At 37.9% G+C, this 20,991-nt stretch overlaps 1 protein-coding gene across 2 annotated transcripts in view; it reads left to right on the forward strand.

Moving 5' to 3' along the window:
* The window catches only part of TPST1 (tyrosylprotein sulfotransferase 1), a 109,958-nt gene that overhangs the window by 37,123 nt on the left and 51,844 nt on the right, over positions 1 to 20,991 (forward strand). For both annotated transcript variants that reach the window (XM_024571635.3, XM_045204573.2), the window contains exon 2: positions 2,268 to 3,213. In XM_024571635.3, the coding sequence (XP_024427403.2) occupies positions 2,369 to 3,213 (845 nt within the window). In that variant the 5' untranslated portion in view covers positions 2,268 to 2,368. The remainder of the gene's footprint in view (positions 1 to 2,267; positions 3,214 to 20,991) is intronic.

Consider the following 20,991-nt stretch of genomic DNA (forward strand, 5'->3'; position numbering starts at 1 on the left):
TGCCAACTATGACTCTAACCTTAGCCTATTAGAGCTGTCACTGTCCTTGCTCACCTGCCACCTGGAACGTCACTTACACTGACAGCACAGAACTCCAAATTTGGTGATCGCCCTTTGATCAAAAGCTGCCAGTTCTCATAGTTTGCTCTGCCTTGCCTGACCTGCAAAACCTCTGTACCTGCTGAATGGGTGGGTGGGTGGTGAAGTGGGAATAGTCTCAGGCAAGAATGCCAGAGACTCTGACTGTTCTTACTCAACATTTAGCAATTTTTGAAATGTAAATCCTTCTTGGTTGTTGTATTCTTCTGTAGTTTCCTCAGAACTGTGAAAGGGTTGCTTTGTCCATTTTATTCCAGTTTATAATTGACTTTGGGGGAGAGATGCCTACCTCCTCACTAGTCCATAGCTAGACATCCTGCCTCTCAGAATGTATTGTTTTGGTCATTTTCCCAGGTACACTTATTGTTAGTTTGTGTGTGTGTATTATGTATACACACACACATACTTCATATTCATACTGCATGGCTGGACACTTTCTGGACAGACCACACACGTGCGTGTGTATATATATACACACACCCATACATACCTGTGTATATATGTATATGAAGTTTTTATTCAGAAGTTGGTGCCATTTATGTACACCAACAATGAACTATCAGAAAGAGAAACTAAGAAAAGAAATCCCATTTACTATAGCAACAAGAAAAATAAAGTACCTAGGAATAAATTTAACCATGGTGGTAAAAGACCTGTACTTGGAAGACTACAGAACACTGAAGGAAGAAATTGAGGAATATACAAATAAATGAAGTTTTAAGGAATTGGTTCATGAGATTGTGGTGCTGGCATTTCTAAGATCCATAGAACAGCCAGGCAGGTAAGAGTTGACGTTAGCCTTGAGTCCGAATTCCGCAGGGCGGCGGGCTGGAAACTCAGGGAGGATTTCCGTGTTGCCGTCTTGAGGAGAGTTCCTTTTTCTTCAAGGACTGTCCTTACTCTTGAGGACTTTAATTGTTGGATGAGGCTCACTTGTATTATGGAGGGTAATCTGCTCTACTCAAGGTCTGTTGATTTGTTAATTATATCTAAAAAATTCCTCCACAACAACATTTAGTGTTTTACCAAATTCTGCGTGCCATAGCCTAGCCAAGTTGACACGTAAAATTAACTATTACACTTGCCCTCTGAGGATTCAGGGTAAATTTTTTTAGTCTATGTGTGTAGTCTGCTTGCTGTCTGCTTTGTAGCATGTAATCTTGTTCGAGTTAAGCTAGCAGTTCCATTGTGTGTATATTTTATATAGTGTGTATGTTTTACACACATGCTCTGCTTTTACACATCCACATCTTATTCAGCTTAGAATGCTCTGTGTGCCCGAATCTTATCTGTGTTTCTGAAGGCTAGATCACACACACACATATGGGCGCACACACACGGGCGCACACACGCTTTTCTTTGCACCCTGTACACCAGTTCTCCTGAACTACTTCTTGTTAATTAATTATGCCATATTCTGTCACGCTATTGTGCTTTTTCACTTAAGTTCCTATTGCTTAGAGTAGCTGTCCCTCTTACTTTCTGTAAGGCCTTTATAGCATCCTGAGGTAGACAGACTTATTTGCTCCTTTTTATTATACTTCCATTGTCCCCTGTGATTATTTCTACTAAGGCCCTTATCACATTATTGTCATTGTTTGCATATCTGTCTGTTCATATGACTTTGTTTCCTGAGAGCAGTGGTCGCTGCACTGCTGTCCTTTTCAACATTTATCCTCAGCCAAGCCCAAGTATGTGGCCTGTAGTACCTAAGTAAATAATTTGCAGGATGAATAAACTGAATATGTGTTAAAGATTTAGAAGTTGTATATTTCTTCTGTAATTTCTTTTTCTTGTAGAATGTGGAGATAATGACTTCTTGGGGATGAATCAAATCTAAATATCAGAGATGAGCCTTGGGTTAGACTCCTTATATCCTTGGACATACTAAATATTCACTTGAGTCACTGATAGTATTTTTTTTTAATTTTCCATTTTGTGCATAGCTTCAGAATTGTTGTATTAAGAAGCATCTGTTTCTATAATTGTTTTTGATTGGAAATGTTGATTTATTTTTGCTTGCATTTTTGTATATTTGCTTTGTAAGAATATCAAAGCATCTAAGACAGCTTCAGCTTCTTTCCAGCTAAAATGTTATAGTGATAACTAATGACTAATTTGTAAGCGATATTAATGATGGTAAAATAACTTGTTCCTTTTCCTATTAGATGTCGATCATCTTTCTGAAGTAGAATCTCCATGGCCTGAACAGTTTCTGGAAATCATTTTGAGCAAAATATCTGTTTAACAGAAAGATAACCACATCAAGATGGTTGGAAAACTGAAGCAGAACTTACTATTGGCATGTCTGGTGATTAGTTCTGTGACTGTGTTTTACTTGGGCCAACACGCCATGGAATGCCATCACCGAATAGAGGAGCGTAGTCAGCCCCTCAAATTGGAGAGCACAAAGACCACTGTACAACCTGGCCTGGACATCAAAGCCAACAAAACCTTCGCCTATCACAAAGATATGCCTTTAATTTTTATTGGAGGTGTGCCTCGGAGTGGAACCACACTCATGAGGGCCATGTTAGACGCACATCCTGACATTCGCTGTGGAGAGGAAACCAGAGTCATTCCCCGAATCCTGGCCCTGAAGCAGATGTGGTCACGGTCGAGTAAAGAGAAAATACGCTTGGATGAGGCTGGTGTCACCGATGAAGTGCTGGATTCTGCCATGCAAGCCTTCTTACTAGAAATCATTGTTAAGCATGGGGAGCCCGCTCCTTATTTATGTAATAAAGATCCTTTTGCCCTGAAATCCTTAACTTACCTTGCTAGGTTATTTCCCAATGCCAAATTTCTCCTGATGGTTCGAGATGGCCGGGCATCAGTGCATTCAATGATTTCTCGAAAAGTTACTATAGCTGGGTTTGACCTGAACAGTTACAGGGACTGTTTGACCAAGTGGAATCGTGCCATAGAAACCATGTATAACCAGTGTATGGAGGTTGGCTATAAAAAATGCATGTTAGTTCACTATGAACAACTTGTCTTACATCCTGAACGATGGATGAGAACCCTCTTAAAGTTCCTCCATATTCCGTGGAACTACTCAGTATTACACCATGAAGAGATGATTGGGAAAGCTGGGGGAGTATCTCTGTCAAAGTGAGTAGATGTCATGTTTTTTATTTTGACTCTGTTCAGCTAATAAAGATGTGTGTGTGTCTATGTATGTATGTATGTATGTGTGTGTATCTTAATATATGTGTGTATATGTGTGTGTGTGTATATATATATATAAAAACTGCAGACCTTTTCTTGAACAGATATAGCTTCATCACTAAGTTTTTAAAAAATCCTTTAGCCAATTCATTATGGAACATTTCAGTTACTTTATTTATTTGTTTGTTTGTTTATTTATTTATGAATTGTGGTTCTTTTTATTAACTTAATGGAGGCAAACCCAATATGTAGCGGTGACAGGCCTTTATCACGGACCTCAGGCTTTAATGCCCATCATTCAATTGTAGTGGCTTTTGATTTCTAATTTCTAGATATTCTCATTAGTAAGGATAGTTGGCTTTTGTGTAGATTAAGGTAAATATCAGGAGAAGCATCTACCATGTTGGTGAGCATGTAGTAAATTCTGAGCATTTAGGAATTTATAGTGATAAAGAAAAAAATAAAGCTAAAATTATCTAACACAGTCTCCTGATTTTACAGATAGGAAGACTGAGTCAGAAAGATCAAAATGATTTACTCAAATTTAGATGGCAAGGCCAGAATTAGAATCCATGACTTGGTCTGAGTGGGTTAGTGCTTTTTTTTTGGCATGCTATTACATGCAGTGCTTTTGTTGTCATCTGATGGATACTTCTTTTGATCTTTACAACAGGCTGGAATTTGAAAGCTTAATCTATAATCCATTCAGGAAGTCCCTTAGAATCACATACTTCTAAAACCATTGCATTTTTTTCCTTTCTCATGAAATGATGACTAGTGTACTCTTACTTAATCTGATAACCTGACTTGATGTCTTACATATCTGGAGTGAGGCGATAAAAATGGAGACTCCTCTCTGTGCAGTAGTCTGAAGAATTGTTTTTTCCCCAGCAAGCCCATTGCTGCTTCTGAGCAGCTTGAGCTCTTTTTGTAAAATAATCTAAACACATTATTTCCACGCTGTCTAATAAATTAAAAATTCAGAATCCTTTTTAAAAAAGGAGACTACTGTTAAATTCAGGTAGCATCTCCTTGTGAAGAAAAGTGGGTAAGAACAATTTTATTTTTTATTTTTTCCATTTATAAAAGTAATATATACCCCCGTAAAAAAAAAAAAGAAAAAGTAGTATACTTCCCTTGTGTACCCTGCTTGCCCCTATAAAGGAATGTCTTGATTTGTTTCTAATGTATAGAACTTGTACAGTAAGTATTGATTTTTTTTATTTTCACTTTTTTTTATTGTTGTTCAAGTACAGTTGTCTCCATTTTTCCCCTACTACTCCCTCCTATCCCAGCCATCCCCACCTCCCACCCTTGATCCTACCCCCTTTGGTTTTGTCCATGCGACCTTTACATTTGTTCCTGAGAGCCCTTCCCCTTTTTCCCCCCATTATCCCCTCCCACCTCCCCTCTGGTTATTGTCAGTTTGTTCTTAATTTCAATGTCTCTGATTATATTTTGCTTGCTTGTTTGTTTTGTGTGTTCCACTTATAGGTGAGATCATATGGCATTTGTCTTTCACTGCCTGGCTTATTTCACTTAGCATAATACTCTCCAGATCCATCCATGCTGTCCCAAAGGGTAGGAGCTCCTTCTTTCTTTCTGCTGCATGGTATTCCATTGTGTTAATATACCATAGTTTTTTGATCCATTCATTTACTGATGGTCACTTAGGTTGCTTCCAGCACTTGGCTATTGTAAATTGTGCTACTATGAACATTTTGAAAAGAACAGATACCTTTCTGCACCTAACTTTCAGTTATTGATTACAGATTACTAAGTATTATCACTCCAGTGGCTCTGTTATTTTTATTGGTTCAAACAAGTTACAGTTCTAGCTATTGTCATCAAAGTTTATTGCTTTTTTAGATAATAAACCGTAACTAGTTTCTAATCACCTGTATTTTTAGGTAAACATTTCACTTTGTGTGCTTATGTGTTGACTCAGAGATTCTAATGCTAGTTCCTTCTGTTAATATAAAATAAGTCTATTAGACTCCTCAGTCTTTCCAAGTAGGGACTAAAGAGATATGCTCAAGTTATATGCGGTAAAATTCAGGGAAAGATCATTTTGCATATATACTTACTATGTTTAAGTCAAACATGAAGGCCAAGAAAATTCATAGAAATTTTGAATTAATGGATTCCTGAAGGGAAAGAGACCTTAGTATTTCATATATGGTGTGAACATACAGTGAACTTCTGCGCTTTGTCAAGAAATAACAGAACCATGGCTAGAACTTCCAATGCTTATTCCCAAGACATACCATTATATGAGTTTGTAAAAATTAAGGTATAACATATAGTAAATGCATAAATATTCATTGTACAATTTGATGAATGTTTACATCCATATACATTTGTGCAATCACTATCCATATCAAGATACAGAAACATACTAGCACCCAGTATGGATGCTAGTAAAAAAGGAGGCTCTTTTATGCTCCTTCTTATTCAATACCCTCTTCAACCCAAAAGTAACCACTATTCCAACCTCTATCGCCAGAAGTGAAATGAGGTTGTATATGAAGTTCAAGAACAATCAATCTTGCTTGTTTTTAAACTTCATATAAATGCAATCATAACTATTATTTTGTGCCTAGCTTCTTTTATTTAACATGAGATTCATCTATAATATAGTAAATAGTAGTAGTTCATTGTTTTTCATTACTGTATTTTTTAAACTTAACACAATTTATCCATTGTTCCATTGATGGACATTTGGTGTTTCTAGCTTTTGGATATTATGGGTAAAGTTGCTAAGAACATTTTTGTACATTACTTTTGGTGGACATAAGCATTAAGTTCTTTGGGGATTATAACAGTGAGTATAATCACTGGATAAGATGTATGTATATCTCTACATCTAGATCTAGATCTGTGTATCTTTAACAGCTACTTCCTGTTTTCCAGAGTATATGAATCATTCATGTATGGCTGTACCATTCATGTATGTCTAAACTATACATTAATGTGTCCTAGTTGTTTCACAGTCTTTGCTAACACTTGGTATTATCAGTCTTTTTAATGTTAGTGGGGTTCATGAATTTTTTTAAACTTAAAAGCAAAATAAAATAATAGCACTTCAACTCCTTTTTGAATCAGTCATACCCAGAATTCCAATAAAAAAATAGATAAGAGCAGAGCTACTTTGGCTGAGGCAGGTCTAATTTAGACCATACTGCCTCTTTTAAGATGGAGTCCCTGCTCTCAAATAAGAGTTAATTGGGGAATAAGGCAGAAACATATAAAATTATTCCATGAATAAGTACCAAGTTGTAAATATTCCATGTTAGTTAGAGTCACGACAGTAGGAATTCGCAGCCCTGAGTTGGCGATCCTTTGCATTTACCATTCTATAAACATCTTTATTCTGGAAAAATTATTTAAAATGAGTACTTTAATACTTATTTTAGTATTATTTAGTACTAAAATACTGAAAATAGTCAGCCTTGAAGGCTTGGAAAGGTTACCAGATGGCTCAGGAATATACGGTCTCAGGACCTTAAGGATACCATAAGGTATCCAAACATGTATTATGAAAAATAGAGACATGTATTGAAGAAGATAGAAGATACAAGAAACATTGTACATAGGACAGTGATGCCTCAGTCCCCTTTCAAGTAGGCAACTTGGGACCTCACACAGTTTGGCCAATCTCCATCAGCTGCCCCATCATATTTGCCTGAATCTCATTGATGATCTGAAATCTCTAACCTTTCAAAGGTAATTGTAGTTTTAGGAAAAGCCAGAAGTCACAGGGTGCCAAATCTGAGCTGTTGGGGGCGGGAGGGGGCTGCGTCACCTGGGTAATTTGATGTTTTGCAAAAAAACTCTGCACGAGAGTGATGCATGACCAGGCATGTGTCCTGATGAAGCTGCCAATCACCTGTAGCTCATAGCTGTGGCCTTTTTGAATCACCTGAATAATTTCCATGGAGGAATATTCAATTTAACACAAAATTTGATGCAGATTCATTGCTCTACTCACTCATTTTTTAAAAATATATTTTATTGATTATGCTATTATAGTTCTTCTATTTCCCCCCCTTTATTCCCCTCTGCCCTGCACTCCCTCTCCCACAAGCATCCCCCTTCCCCTTTAGTTCATGTCCATGGGTTGTACATATAAGTTCTTTGGCTTATACATTTCCTATACTATTCTTAACACCACCACCCCCATCTATTTTCTACCTACCACTATGCTACTTATTGTCTATACCTTTTCCCCCTCTCTCCCCCTTCCACTCCCCCACTGATAACCCTCCATGTCATCTCCATTTCTGTGATTCTGTTCCTGTTGTAGTTGTTTGCTTAGTTTGTCCTTGTTTTTTTCTTTTCTTTTTTTTTTTTTTTTTTAGGTTTGGTTGTTAATAGCTGTGTGTTTGTTGTCATTTTACTGTTCATAGTTTTGATCTTCTTTTTCTTAGATAAGGCCCTTTAACATTTCATACAATAAAGACTTGGTGATGATGAACTCCTTTAACTTGACCTTATCTGGGAAGCACTTTATCTGCCCTTCTATTATAAATGATAGCTTTGCTGGATAGAGTAATCTTGGATGTAGGTCCTTGCCTTTCATGACTTCAAATACTTCTTTCCAGTCCCTTCTTGCCTGCAAGGTTGCTTTTGAGAAATCAGCTGACAGTCTAATGGGAACTTCTTTGTAGGTAACTGTCTCCTTTTCTCTTGCTGCTTTTAAGATTCTCTCCTTATCTTTAATCTTGGCTAATGTAATTATGATGTGTGTTGGTGTGTTCCTCCTTGGGTCCAACTTCTTTGGGACTCACTGAGGTTCCTGGACTTCCTGAAAGTCTATTTGCTTTGCCATATTGGGGAAGTTCTCCTTCGTTATGTTTTCAAATAAGTTTTCAATTTCTTGCTCTTCCTTTTTTCCTTCTGGCACCCCTATGATTTGGATGTTGGAATGTTTAAAGTTGTCCTGGATGTTCCTAAGCCTGTCCTCATTTTTTTGAATTGTTGTTTCTTCATTCTGTTCTCATCGAATGTTTCTTTTTCTCCAAACTGTTGATTTGAGTCCTGGTTTCCTTCCCATCACTGTTGGTTCCCTGTAGATTTTTCTTTATTTCACATGATGCAACCTTCATTGCTGCCTGGGTCTTTTTAAAGCTGTTGAAGTGCCCATTGAGTTCCTGGAGCATCCTGATAACCACTGTTTTGAACTGTGTATCTGATAGGTTGGCTATCTCTTTGTTGCTTAGTTGTATTTTTTCTGGCACTTTGAACTGTTCTTTCATTTGGGCTTTTTTTTTTTTCTCTTGGCACCCTTGTTAAGTAGTAACAGGTGGAGGCTTAGGTGTTCACCAGGGTGGGGCAACCCACCTGGTTATATTGTGATGCTGTATGTGGGGGAGGGGTCTGAGAAGGAGCAGTGTTGCTTGCTCTGCTCTTTGCCCGTTTTCAGTCACTTTCCCAGCTACCCACAATCAAATTGGGCCCTTTTGGTGCTGATTCCTGGTGGGTGGGTTTGTGTACATTTTAGGTTCCTGTAGGTCTCTCCAGTGAACTCTCCTGTGAGGCTGGGAGTTTCTCCTGCTGCTGCCCCAACCCCCACACGTGTTTTCAGTCAGAGGCTTTGAGGCTTTATTTCCCCACACTGGAGCCCTGGGTTGCGCCGTCTGTCTTGCTCCCTAGTTGTTCCTTCCAGTTTGTCTACACACAAATGTGGGACTGCCTAGTCTGCAAGTCACTGCTTCACCCAGTCCTCCAGCTGCCACCTTGCAGTGAGTCCTCTTGACCCGGGTGCCCATCTCCACCCTCCCTACCAGTCTAGATGAATGTTTCTTCTTTAACTCTTTGGTTGTCGGACTTCCACACAGTTCGATTTTCTGTCAGTTCTGGTTGTTTTAAAATTTGTTGTTGTCCTTCTTTTGGTTGTGCTAGGAGCCACAGTGTGTCTACCTATGCCTCCATCTTGGCCCTGATAAACATCCTCGCTCAGTCATTTTGAATGTGATGGCCACTCAGTACACAAGCTCATTCAGTGGCATCTACCATACCCACTGACTATTACAGTGAAGTCATTGTTCATGCATGTGAATTCTAGTCCATGCTCCTTGGCTGCCAGGTTACATCAATGTAATGCAAACCATTCTCATTATATTAACATTGTCTGGACTTTTGCCAGACAGACCTCGTATATGCAGAAGTTGTTGAAGACAGCAACAAGGAGGGTCTTCACAGTTCTACCTGCCTTAACTCGTTAAGTATGAAAGTTAAGCTTTTCTTATGAATTTCCAGTTATGTTCAGTTTGGTTGGCACCTCTTGCCTTCCTGGTCAGTTCCAATTACAGAATAATAGGAGGCATAAGGTAATCACCTGTGAGCATATAAATTCTATGAAAGAATTTTGTAGAAGAAAACATACTTTCATTCTGGGGTGGTCCAGAGAGTCTTCCTTACAGACTACTGTATATAAGCCAGACTTTTTAAAAACTGAAAATAGAAGCAAAGAATTTAATGAGTGGGAAAAGGAATGAAAACAAATAGCTTAGGCTGGCTGATAATTTAGCTTTAGTTCTACATTTAGGTACAACAATGGAATTTTAAATATACTATTTATCCTTGATGTTTTTAGGTAGTCATTTCAAGCCCAGTAGTAGTCCTAGTTTTTCCAGTGACTGGCCTTATAACTTTGATATTTTGAATATCATTTTCTGTTTTAATAAATTATTCAGCCATTCTGTTCAACTTTATGTTAAACTGAGTCATAGTCTTAAATATAATGGCTCCAAAAAATTGATACAGAGCTCACTGATCTAATTCTTCCAAACTAAGAGAGATTAGGGAAAAAATCAAGGCATTTAAAACTGTGTTTTTTGCCTTTATCTTTCAAGATATGTTCATGTAGAGGGCTTCCAGTCAAGATGGAGATTTAGGTAGACAGGCTACATCTCCTTGTCCAACCACAAAAAGAATTACAACTAAATCTCAAAACAAATAACACCCAGAACCATCAGAAAATCAAACTGTATGGAAGTCTGACAACCACGGCTTTAAATAAGTCACATTGATCCAGACCGGTGCCTTTTACAGGGAGTCAAAGCAGCTCTGCCTAATACACAGAAACAAACACAGGGAGGCTGCCAAATTGAGGAAACAAAGAAACATAGCCCAAATGAAAGAAAAGAACAAAACACCAGAAAAAGAACTAAACAAAAGAAGATAGCCAACCTATCACAGGCAGAGTTCAAAATACTGGTGATCAGGATGCTCCGAGAACTCACTGAGTATGGCAACATTGTCATATTTTTCCCATCTCTGTTTAGTTTGCCTGTTGATGACTTTACATAAATGGCATCACAATCTGTGTTTTTTTCTGTCAGTTGTCTTTTTCCCTTCTTTTTTTTTCTTTTGCTTAACATTACTTGAGATTTAGCTGTTTTGAAGTGTATAGCTATCATTAATTTGTTTTTATTGCCACTCTATTATAGGTATAATATAGCTTATTTATATATTTACACTATTGCTTAACATTAGAGTTGTTTCTGGTTTGGGGCTATGCACATTTTTTAAGGTGTTCTGTTTAAGAGTTTCCCTAAGATACACACTTAGGAATAGAACTGCTGGATCATAGGGAATATACATATTGAATTTCACTGGGTGATGCCAAATTGTTTTCCAAAATGTTTGCAGTAGTTTGTACTGCCACCATCAGAGCATAAAACTTTCTAAGGATCCATATTTTAACCACTGGGCTTTTCTTTTTTTCACTGGTAATATTTGATGTTACTTTCAGTTACATATATATATTTTTAAACTTTATGTAAATCAGCATCATATTTTTAGATAATAAAAATTTGGATCATTTAGTGTACAGAATTATAATGCATTTTATAACCTTCTTAATTTAATTACATAGTACAGCCTGGATTTTTAATTTTTCTAATTGGGTAAGAGTAAATGGTAGCTCATGATTTTAATTTGTAATTACCTGATTAATGAGCTTGAATACCTTATATTTTCACTGACCATTTATGGTTCTCTTCTGTGAAATCCTGTTCATGACTTTTGCCCATTTTTCTGAATGCTAAGGTTTGTCTTACTTTGTGGTAGCATTTATCTGATATATATGTTATAAATTGCTTATCTCATTAACTTGTCTTTTAACTTTACAATCTCTTTGATGAATGTAAATTTTTCCTTTTTATTAAATTTATTGGGGTGACACTGGTTAACAAAATAATACAGGTTTTAGATGCACAATTCCACAATATAACATCTATACACTGTATTGTGTGTTTGTCACCCCAAGTCAAGACTCCTTCCATCACCATTTATCTCCCCCATGCTCCCCCACACTCCCCCTTTCCCTGGCAAATCACACAGTTGTCCATGTCCATGAGTTCTCTCTCTCTTTTTTTTCTTTTGCTTAATCCCTTTACTCCCCACACAGCAAGCACCACCCCCATGGCTGTCAGCCTGCTCTCTATCTCTGTATGGATCTGTTTCTATTTTGCTTGTTCATTCCTTTTGTTCTTTAGATTCTATGTATGAGTGAAATCATATGGTACTTGTCTTTCTCTGTTTGGCTTCTTTCACTTAGCATAGTGCTCTCCACGTCCATCCATGCTGACACAAAGGGTAAGATTTCCTTTTTTTTTATGGCCAAGTAGTATCAATGAATAGAAAATTTAAACTTGTTGCATTTATCACTCTTCCATTATGGTTTGAACTTTTTTGTGTTTTGTAAAGAAATTCTTTCTTATCCTAAGGTCATAAAAATAGTCTCCTATGTTTTTTCTAAAACTTAAAAAATTTTCCTTTCACGTTAATCAATCCAAAATTTATTAATCAGTGTGGAACTTATTTTTAAATGTGAGATACATATTCATTTTGTATTTTTTTCCACATAGGCAGCCAGTTTCCCAGAAATATTTATGGAATAGTGGCTTTTTCCTTAGTAATGTTTAGTACCAGCTAGGTTAAACATTAAATATCCATATATGCATTATTCTGCTAGTGAGATCTCTCTCTTCAATTTCACTCTATTTGGGGGGGAGGGAATTTCATAGTTGGAAATGCTTTTGTTTTATTTTATTTTTTAAAGATATTTTATTAATTATGCTATTCCAGTTGTCCTTTTCCCCCATTATTCCTCTCCTCCCTGCACCCCCTCCTCCCACCAGCATTCCCCCACTTTAGTTCATCTCCATGGGTCATACATACAAATTCTTTGGCTTATACATTTCTTAAAACATCCTTAACCTCCCCCTGTCTATTTAGTGCCAACCATTTATGCTTCTTATTCCCTATACCTTTTCCCCCTTTCCCCATCCTCCCCTCTGATAACCCTCCATGTGATCTCCTTTTCTGTGATTCTGTTCCCATTCTGGTTGTTTGCTTAGTTCATTTTTGTTTTTGTTTTTTTAGGTTTGGTTGTTGATAGTTATGCTGTTGTTGTCATTTTACTGTTCATACTTTTGATCTTCTTCTTTTTCTTAGATAAGTCCCTTTAACATTTCATATAATAAGGGCTTGGTGATGATGAACTCCTTTACTTGACCTTATCTGGGAAGCACTTTATCTGCCCTTCCATTCTAAATGATAGCTTTGCTGGATAGAGTAATCTTGGATGTAGGTCCTTGCCTTTCATGACTTCAAATACTTCTTTCCAGCCCCTTCTTAACTGTAAGAAATCAGCTGATATTCTAATGGGAACTCCTTTGTATGTAACTGTCTCCTTTTCTCTTGCTGCTTTTAAGCTTTTAAGAACCTCTCCTTATCTTTAACCTTGGGTAATGTAATTATAATGTGCCTTAGTGTGTGCTTCCTTGGGTCCAACTTCTTTGGGATTCTCTGAGCTTCCTGGACTTTCTGGAAGTCTATTTCCTTTGCCAGATTGGGGAAGTTCTCCTTCATTATGTTTCAAATAAGTTTTCAATTTCTTATTCTTCCTCTTCTCCTTCTGGCACCCCTTGATTCGGATGTTGGAACACTTAGAAAAGTTGTCCCAGAGGTTTCTAAACCTCTCCTCATTTTTTTGAATTCTTGTTTCTTTATTCTGTTCTGGTTAAATGTTTATTTCTTCCTTCTGGTCCAAACCGTTGATTTGAGTCCCAGTTTCCCTCCCATCACTGTTGGTTCCCTGTACATTTTCCTTTATTTCACTTTTCATAGGCTTCACTTTTTCCTCTATTTTGCAACCATACTCATCCATTTCTGTGAGCATCCTCATTACTAGTTTTCTGAATTCTGTATCTGATACATTGGCAATCTCTTTATTGCTTTAATTGTATTTTTTCTGGAGATTTACTCTGTTCTTTCATTTGGGGTTTTTTTTTTTTTTTTTTTTTTTTTTTTTTTTGTCTCAGCAGAGTCTTAGGGGTGGAGCCTTAGGTATTGGCCAGAGTGGAGCAACCCACTTTGCTGCTTGGTGGTGTATGTGGTGTGTATATGGGTGAGGGGCCCAAAAGTGAACAATGCTGCTTGCTTAGCTCTGGGCCAACTTTCAGTCACTTTCCTTGCTACCCACAAGCAAATTGGGCCCTTCTGATGCTGATTCCTGGGTGGGTGGGTTTGTGTATGTTCTAGGACCCTGTGGGTCTGTCCAATGCACTCTCCTGTGAGGCTGGGAATTTATTCCATTGCTGCAATCCCCACAGGTTTTTCATTCAGAGGTTTTGAGGCTTTATTTCCCCATGCTGGAACCCTGGGTTGCACAGTTTGTCTCGCTCCCCAGTTTTTCCTCCTGGTTTACCCACACGTGAATGTGGGACTGCCCATCCACCAGATGCTGCCTTGCTGTGAGTCCTCTCCACCCCAGCTGCTCCTCTCTACCCCTCCTACCAGTCTGGATGAATGTTACTTTAACTCCTTGGCTGTTGGATTTCCATACAGTTTGATTTTCTGGCAGTTCTGGGTTTTTTTTGTTTTTAAATTTGTTGTTTGTTTTTTGGTTGTGCGAGGAGGCACAGTGTATCTACCTACACCTCCATCCTGGCTGGAAGTCCAATTTCACTCTATTTTAATTACTACTATAGTTTTGCAAAATGTCTTCATATCGAATAGGACATGCTCCCTGCTTAGTTCTTTAGGATGTCTTGGTCCTTTTTAGCCCTTTCTTCCTCCATATAAATCATACTCAAAGATAATTTTGAGAACAATAGCCATCATTATGATATTGTCTTCCTATCTGTAACATAGTATGTTTCTCCATTTACTTAGGTATTCAGTGTTTTTATATTATATAATGTTGTTTAGAGAAAAAATATTTCTTTTGATTAATTATTAAGTACCTTCTTATTGTTGTTAATGTAAATAATGTGTGTTTTGTTTTTAAATTTTGTTAGTCATTCTTCTATAGAAATGCAGATGACTTTTGTACACTTATATCCTGCAGTTTTCCTAAGGTATTGTGGTTTTGCCAAGGCTAGGACTTCTAATAATAACAAGCACCCTTGTTTTAAAGCAATGGGGCTCAATTTTCTCCCTGGGAGACATTTGGCAATGTCTGGAAATTTTGGTTGTCACAATGGTGGGGTCGTAGCACTACTGGCATCTAATGGGTAGAGGCCAGGGATTCTGCTGAACATTCTATAATGCACAGGGCAACCCCCACAGAAAAGAATTTATTCAGACCAAAGTGTCAGAGTGCCAAGGTTGAAAAACCTAAAAATAAGTTTTTTTTTAAATTGTGAAAAATTTCAAATATAAAAATTATAAAGGTATACAAAACCCCCATATATGACCACATACAATTATTACTGTAGGCCGACATTGATTCATTTAACTCTCTCTTTCCTCCCATTTCTGAATTATTTTAGAGCAGGATATATCATTCATCTTCTTTTAAAAAATTAATAAACAATTTATTTTATTCAAGTAGACATCAAAGGTCTTAAATCAGGCAGTTATTTAAAAATAAAAACAACATTCTGATTATAATCTGCCTAATGCTTTTTTCCCCAATAAAGTATTTTATGTTATTAGTTCCTGTGAAGACATATTCAGTGAGTAAAATGGTTAAGATTTTGGTTTCTTAGTCAGATTTTCCTGGTTTTGTCACTGGTGAAGTGGTTCTTGCCCTATCCCCCAAAGATAGAAATCCAGAGAGGAGGCCAGCCCTGGCTGGGTGGCCCAGGTGGTTAGAGCGGGTCATCCTTACATCTCTCTCACATCAGTGTTTCTCTATCTCTCTCCCCTCCCCTCTAAAATCTTGAACATACTCTTGGGTGAGAATTAAAGGAAAAGAGAGGAGGTGAAACTGATTCAGAAGGAGACGTTTACTGAAAACAAGGTGGAGGGAAAGGAGAAAGGGAACGAGCTTGATTAATCAAGGGAGCGCACACTAAGAAGAGTATGATCCCCTGAACTGCTGCCAGGGTCTGCCTTTTATTTCTTCATGCTTTCTAGGTTCCTGCTTTGGAGTGTGCCTAAAAAGAAACTTTAAACTTATCTTGGAGAGGCTTAAAAAATAACTGGAGAGCATTCCCCTCCATTTACGAGAGGCTCAGCCTGTCTCAGTTTGAATCCCAGTTCTGCCACTTATAAGCAGTGTGTACCTACACAAGTTACTTTATTGCTGTGAGTCTTAGTTTATTTCTCATTTAAAAGGTTGCATCTAAGAGGGAAAATCTAGAAACACTCTTATAAAGGCTACAGATGAACACTCAGATAAAGAAGTACAACGGCTGGGTCCAGAAGGGTCCCAAGAGAGACAGCTCTGGTCTCGTGAAACTGGGGTGCACCAGCCACCCAGCATGTGTATATGTTCATTAAACCAGAAGTTCCTTAAAATGTAGTGACCTAAAACAGCAAACATTTATTATTTTATAGTTTCTATGGGTCAGGATAGGAAGCACAAGGGGAAAAACGTTAGACATTCTTTGATTAAATGTCAGTCAAATAGAGGAGTGTAGACTAGTATAGCCACTTGGGAAAACTACTTGTTACAGCTGCTTGGCAAAACATATGCCTACCTTATGTCCAGTCAGATATTCTCCTGGGTATATGTGCAGCTGAAAAGAGTTGTGTACGTAAGGACTTATCCAAAAATATTTATAGCAGCACTATTTATAATAACAGCCAAAAGCTGGAACCAAATCCAAATGCCCATCAACAAAGAAATGGAAAATGTGGTATATTCATACAATGAGTTACTATTCAGCAAAAAAAAAGGAACAAACTTCTGGGAATGTTCTCTCTTCTTCTGGGTGGTAGTTACATGGGTGTATAAATAAAACTTTGAGTTAAACACTTAAAAAAGTTGCTGTTGTTGAAGTTCTGTGTGTACTCCATATTATGAAAGATAGGTTAAGATCTTGAAGGAATATATATCTTTATTGCTCTGTCAGTGTTGTTCAAATCAGACATAAAAATACCATGTAATTAAAATCATTGTGGAAGGAAGTTCAACCACGGTTGCATTATTTGTAACTGCTAAAAACCTTAATTAAGATATAACATGTTAAAACTGTTTGCTTTTGAGAAAAAACATGAAGCTAGATCTAATGATGAATTTGTTGATTACAGTATTTGATTTTAGGTAATATTTCAGTGTTTCATCATAAATGTTATTTTGAAGTCCAGAATAAAATAATGGCAATTATTAGCAACATTTAACCATATATGGGGTTATCTCATGCCGGAGATGAAGGCAGAATGAGCAAGTGAGGGAACTTGTGAGAAATTGAATGCCAGTATTTTTACAACTACTTGTAGGCCATAAAAACGAAATGAAATCTGTTCCTTGCAAAGAATGCAAGGCTGGCCAAACACCAAAATGTTGCTACACAGAGAAAATAAAACAAGCAGAGACAAAACCACAACAGAGCTGCTTTCGTCCCAGAATGTTTAAGGAACTGAAGAAGAAGGACTGAGACATGACCAGGGCACAGGGGAGAGGAAGGTTAATCATGGGAGGAGAGAGATTTTTTTTCTTGACCTTGTACTACTAACTATTAATCTCAAGTTAGAATTAGAAACAGATTTTTCCCATTTATTCATTTATTCAGCAAAAAATTATTGAACTTCTGTTAGGTGGTTAGCACCATTGTAGGCACTTGTGATACAGTAGTGAACAAAAGAGACAAAAATTTCTCTCTTTGTCGAACAAATACTGGAGACGGGAGAGGGGCGGGAATGTACACACACATTTTATATGTTGCAGTGAGTTTACATTAACTGGCTACTTTTCTTGTTTAGCTGTACTTTAGCCTTCAACTACACATATCTTCTAGAACCTCCAGTTTAATACTGCTAGTGAAACTCCATCACCCTTTCTAATGAGTTCCTCCTTATTACTTTAATAATAAAATCTCCTTGCATATGAATCAAGTTTGGTCTGTCTTGATAAGTGTTAAAGAATAAAATAAGAAATAGACCCAAGTCATATAAGAAGTTAGGATAATGGTATAGAATTTTACACAAAGGTGTAAGGGGATTCTAGAGTCAATGCAGATAAAAACTGAAATTAATAAAATAGGTAAAAATAGTAGAAAGAATAAATAAAAACCAAAATTGGTGATTTAAGATGATCAATAAAAAGGTAAATCCCGCCCTAACTGGTGTGGCTCAGTGGGTTGGGCATCATCCTGCAAACTGAAAGGCCCCCAGTTTGATACCTGGTCAGGTCACATGCCCGGGTTGCAGGCCAGGTCCCTGGTTGAGGGTGTGCAAGAGGCAACCAATTGATATTTCTCTCCTTCTCTTTCTCCCTCCTTCCCCTCTCTCTAAAGATAAATAAATAAAATCTAAAAAAGTTTTTATTTTGTTTATTATTATTATTATTTTTAATTCAGTTACAATTGTCTGCATTTTCTCCCCATCCCTCCACCCCACCCCAGCCAGTCCCACCTCCCTCTCCTACCTCTACCCTCCCCCTTGATTTTGTCCTTATGTCCTTTATAGTAGCTCCTATAGACCCCTCTCCCCACTATCCCCTCCCCACTCCCCTCTGGCTATTGTTACATTGTTCTTAATTTCAATGTCTCTGGTTATATTTTGTTTGCTTTTTTCTTTTGTTGATTATGTTCCAGTTAAAGGTGAGATCATATGGTATTTGTCCCTCACCGCCTGGCTTATTTCACTTAGCATAATGCTCTCCAGTAAAGTTTTTTTAAAAAGGTAAACCCTTTGCAATATTGATGGAGGCAAAAGAGCAAATACATATCACATAAAGGATGAGAGAGAAATAATCCCAGATATAAAGTAAATTAAAATTCTATGAGAATACTACATGGCCCAACTACTAAATGTGATGCCCTGTCTTGGAAAGGAGCTTTGACTGGTTGGTTTCAGGGGTTCATGTTTCCCAGCCTTTTCTGACCCCTTTCAGGCTTTACCAAGGGCCCCTTGAACATATCTTTTGGTTTGGTTGAAACCCCTCCCAGTCTTAACCGATGTTCTCAGATAGGTCTGCTGTGATTTTTACAGTACATCTGTCTTTCAGAAGGCTTGTCACTTCCTTCTTCCACACAAACATCCATTCTGTGCAGATATCACGGTTATGTTGGTTATCTCCCTCTTGAATTTTGGGGTTTGTGGGGCTACTTTGTCACCTGCTTTTGTTTTAACTATAATTATTAGTTTTGCTCTCTGGTTTCTTTATTTTCAAGGAATGATTTGGTGAGATTCCTTCTCATTTTTAGAACTTGAACTTGAAATACCTGGGAGGTGTTGCAGGATTTTGAGCAGCAGAGTGACATGATCTGACTTGTATTTTTAAAGGCTCTACCTGGCTTATATACTGAGGGTAGACCACAAGGATGTAAAGGAAGAAGCAGGGAGGCTATTAGAATAATATTGTAGAAATCCAGGTAAAAGATAATGTTGGCTTGGACCAGGGGAATGGCAGTGGAGTCAATGAGAAGTGATAATATTCAGATATATTTTGAGGTATAGTTGATAAGATCTTTGATGGATTAGATGTGGAGCACAACAAAGAGAGTAGTCAAAAAGACAATTTCGGTTTTATTTTGTTTTATCCTGTGCAGCCAGAAGAATGAAGTTGCTTTCAACTGACATGGGGAGGGCTATGGAAATAGTAGATTTTGGAGGTAAGATCAGGAGTTCAGTTTGGACAATTTGAGCTTCCCATAGTTATTAGACTTCTGAGTGACTCTAAGAAAATACAAATCACACATAGTTATATCACTTTCAGTGTCAGCATTTTGGATATGAGTATGTGCATGTGTATGTGTGTGTGTATACATACATGTAACATGTATATAATATTTTTACAAAATTGAATTTCTGTTGTGTGCACATTTTTAGATCCTTTTTCATAAGACATAACCTGTATATTTTCAAAGAGTAAAATAATCTTTGAAAACATGACTTTTAACAGCACTTCATCTTTTTTACTGTAATATGTCTAACCATATAGATTATGTCCGCTTTTACACATTCCTTTTAGCATGTGCATTGCGGTCCTGATGCTTTAGTCCAGAGGATCCGGTTTCCTGTAGTTGCTGTGTACCATAATCCCCACCTGTGGTTTGGCAGCTGGCCTGGATGTAGTGTGTAAGACTCATGGAAGATCATGCTTTTAAAATGAGTATCTTGGACGATTATAGTCACCGCGGTCATTCAAGACCTTGGCATTGTCCCCACTCTGTGCGGAGGAGTGTCTTCTATTATGAATGCTACAGCGGGAAGCGAGCTGGGGCGCTTACAACTGGGGAGAACCTACAGATTCATCTTGCCTGCAGTGCTGTGCCTGGGCTGTAGGTTTTGAAATATACCAGTCTGTCCTTTTTTAAGGCCCCAGTGAGACTCAAGGGTACTGGAATGGTAACCAGTTTGTACTCTAGTACAGCGATCTTCAACCGGCATGCTGCAAGGGCCACACAGGTGTGCGGCAAGATTATTTGAAACATGCAATACCTGACTATTTAGGGGTACTGACCCTTTTCCCCTTAGATTGTCAAACAAAAAAATGACAGCAGCCAACACAATAATAGCTGTCCAGTGTGAATGAATCAAAATTGTACCTATTTTTTTTGTCAGGTCAGTGAAAAGTATGTTTTTTCGTGCAGAATGTGGTGCTGCAGAATTTTAGCAATTAGTTTATGTGTGCCATGAGATGAAAAAGGTTGAAAATCGCTGCCCTAGTACTCTTCAGACCTAAGTATTGGTTAATTTCTGAAAGGACAAAGGAGTAAGAGAGATTGGATGAGCCCCATCCAGCCTGCAGGTTGTTGTCAGGAGAGAAAATCGGGCTCTCTGGACCAGACTCATTTCTCTCTAACAACTGTATCCTTTTAACCAGAGAACGACAGACTTCCTGTAAAAGGTCAGGTAGTTTGGCTTTACAGGCCCCATGATTTCTGTTGTAACTATTCAGCTCTGACGTTGTAGAACCAAAGCAGCCACAGACAGTGCAGAAACAAGTGGGTGTGGCTACGTGCCAGTAAATCTTAATTTACAGATCAGGCAGCAGACCAGATATGAGCCATCGATTGCCAATCTCTGCTTTTGAACAATCTTTTTGAAACTGTGTCTCTACCTGTTGGTGGTCATTACCCCCAGTCTCTGAGGATCAGTTTTCTTAATCACAAAGGAAGGTCACACAAGCCCAACTTCCAAATCTGCATTATCGCTACTACACCTTGCTGCCTCTTAGAAAAAAGCAAACTCAATAACTAGAACCCACGGGAAGAGAGGAGGGGTGAGCACAAAGAGCTGATTTGGAACTAAGAAGCAACTCAAGAGTGTAAAGAGTGCCCCAGGCTCGTGTGCTCAGTGGGTTGAACGCGG

This window comes from Desmodus rotundus, chromosome 1 (genome assembly GCF_022682495.2).
Source record: "Desmodus rotundus isolate HL8 chromosome 1, HLdesRot8A.1, whole genome shotgun sequence".
Taxonomy (NCBI): domain Eukaryota; kingdom Metazoa; phylum Chordata; class Mammalia; order Chiroptera; family Phyllostomidae; genus Desmodus; species Desmodus rotundus.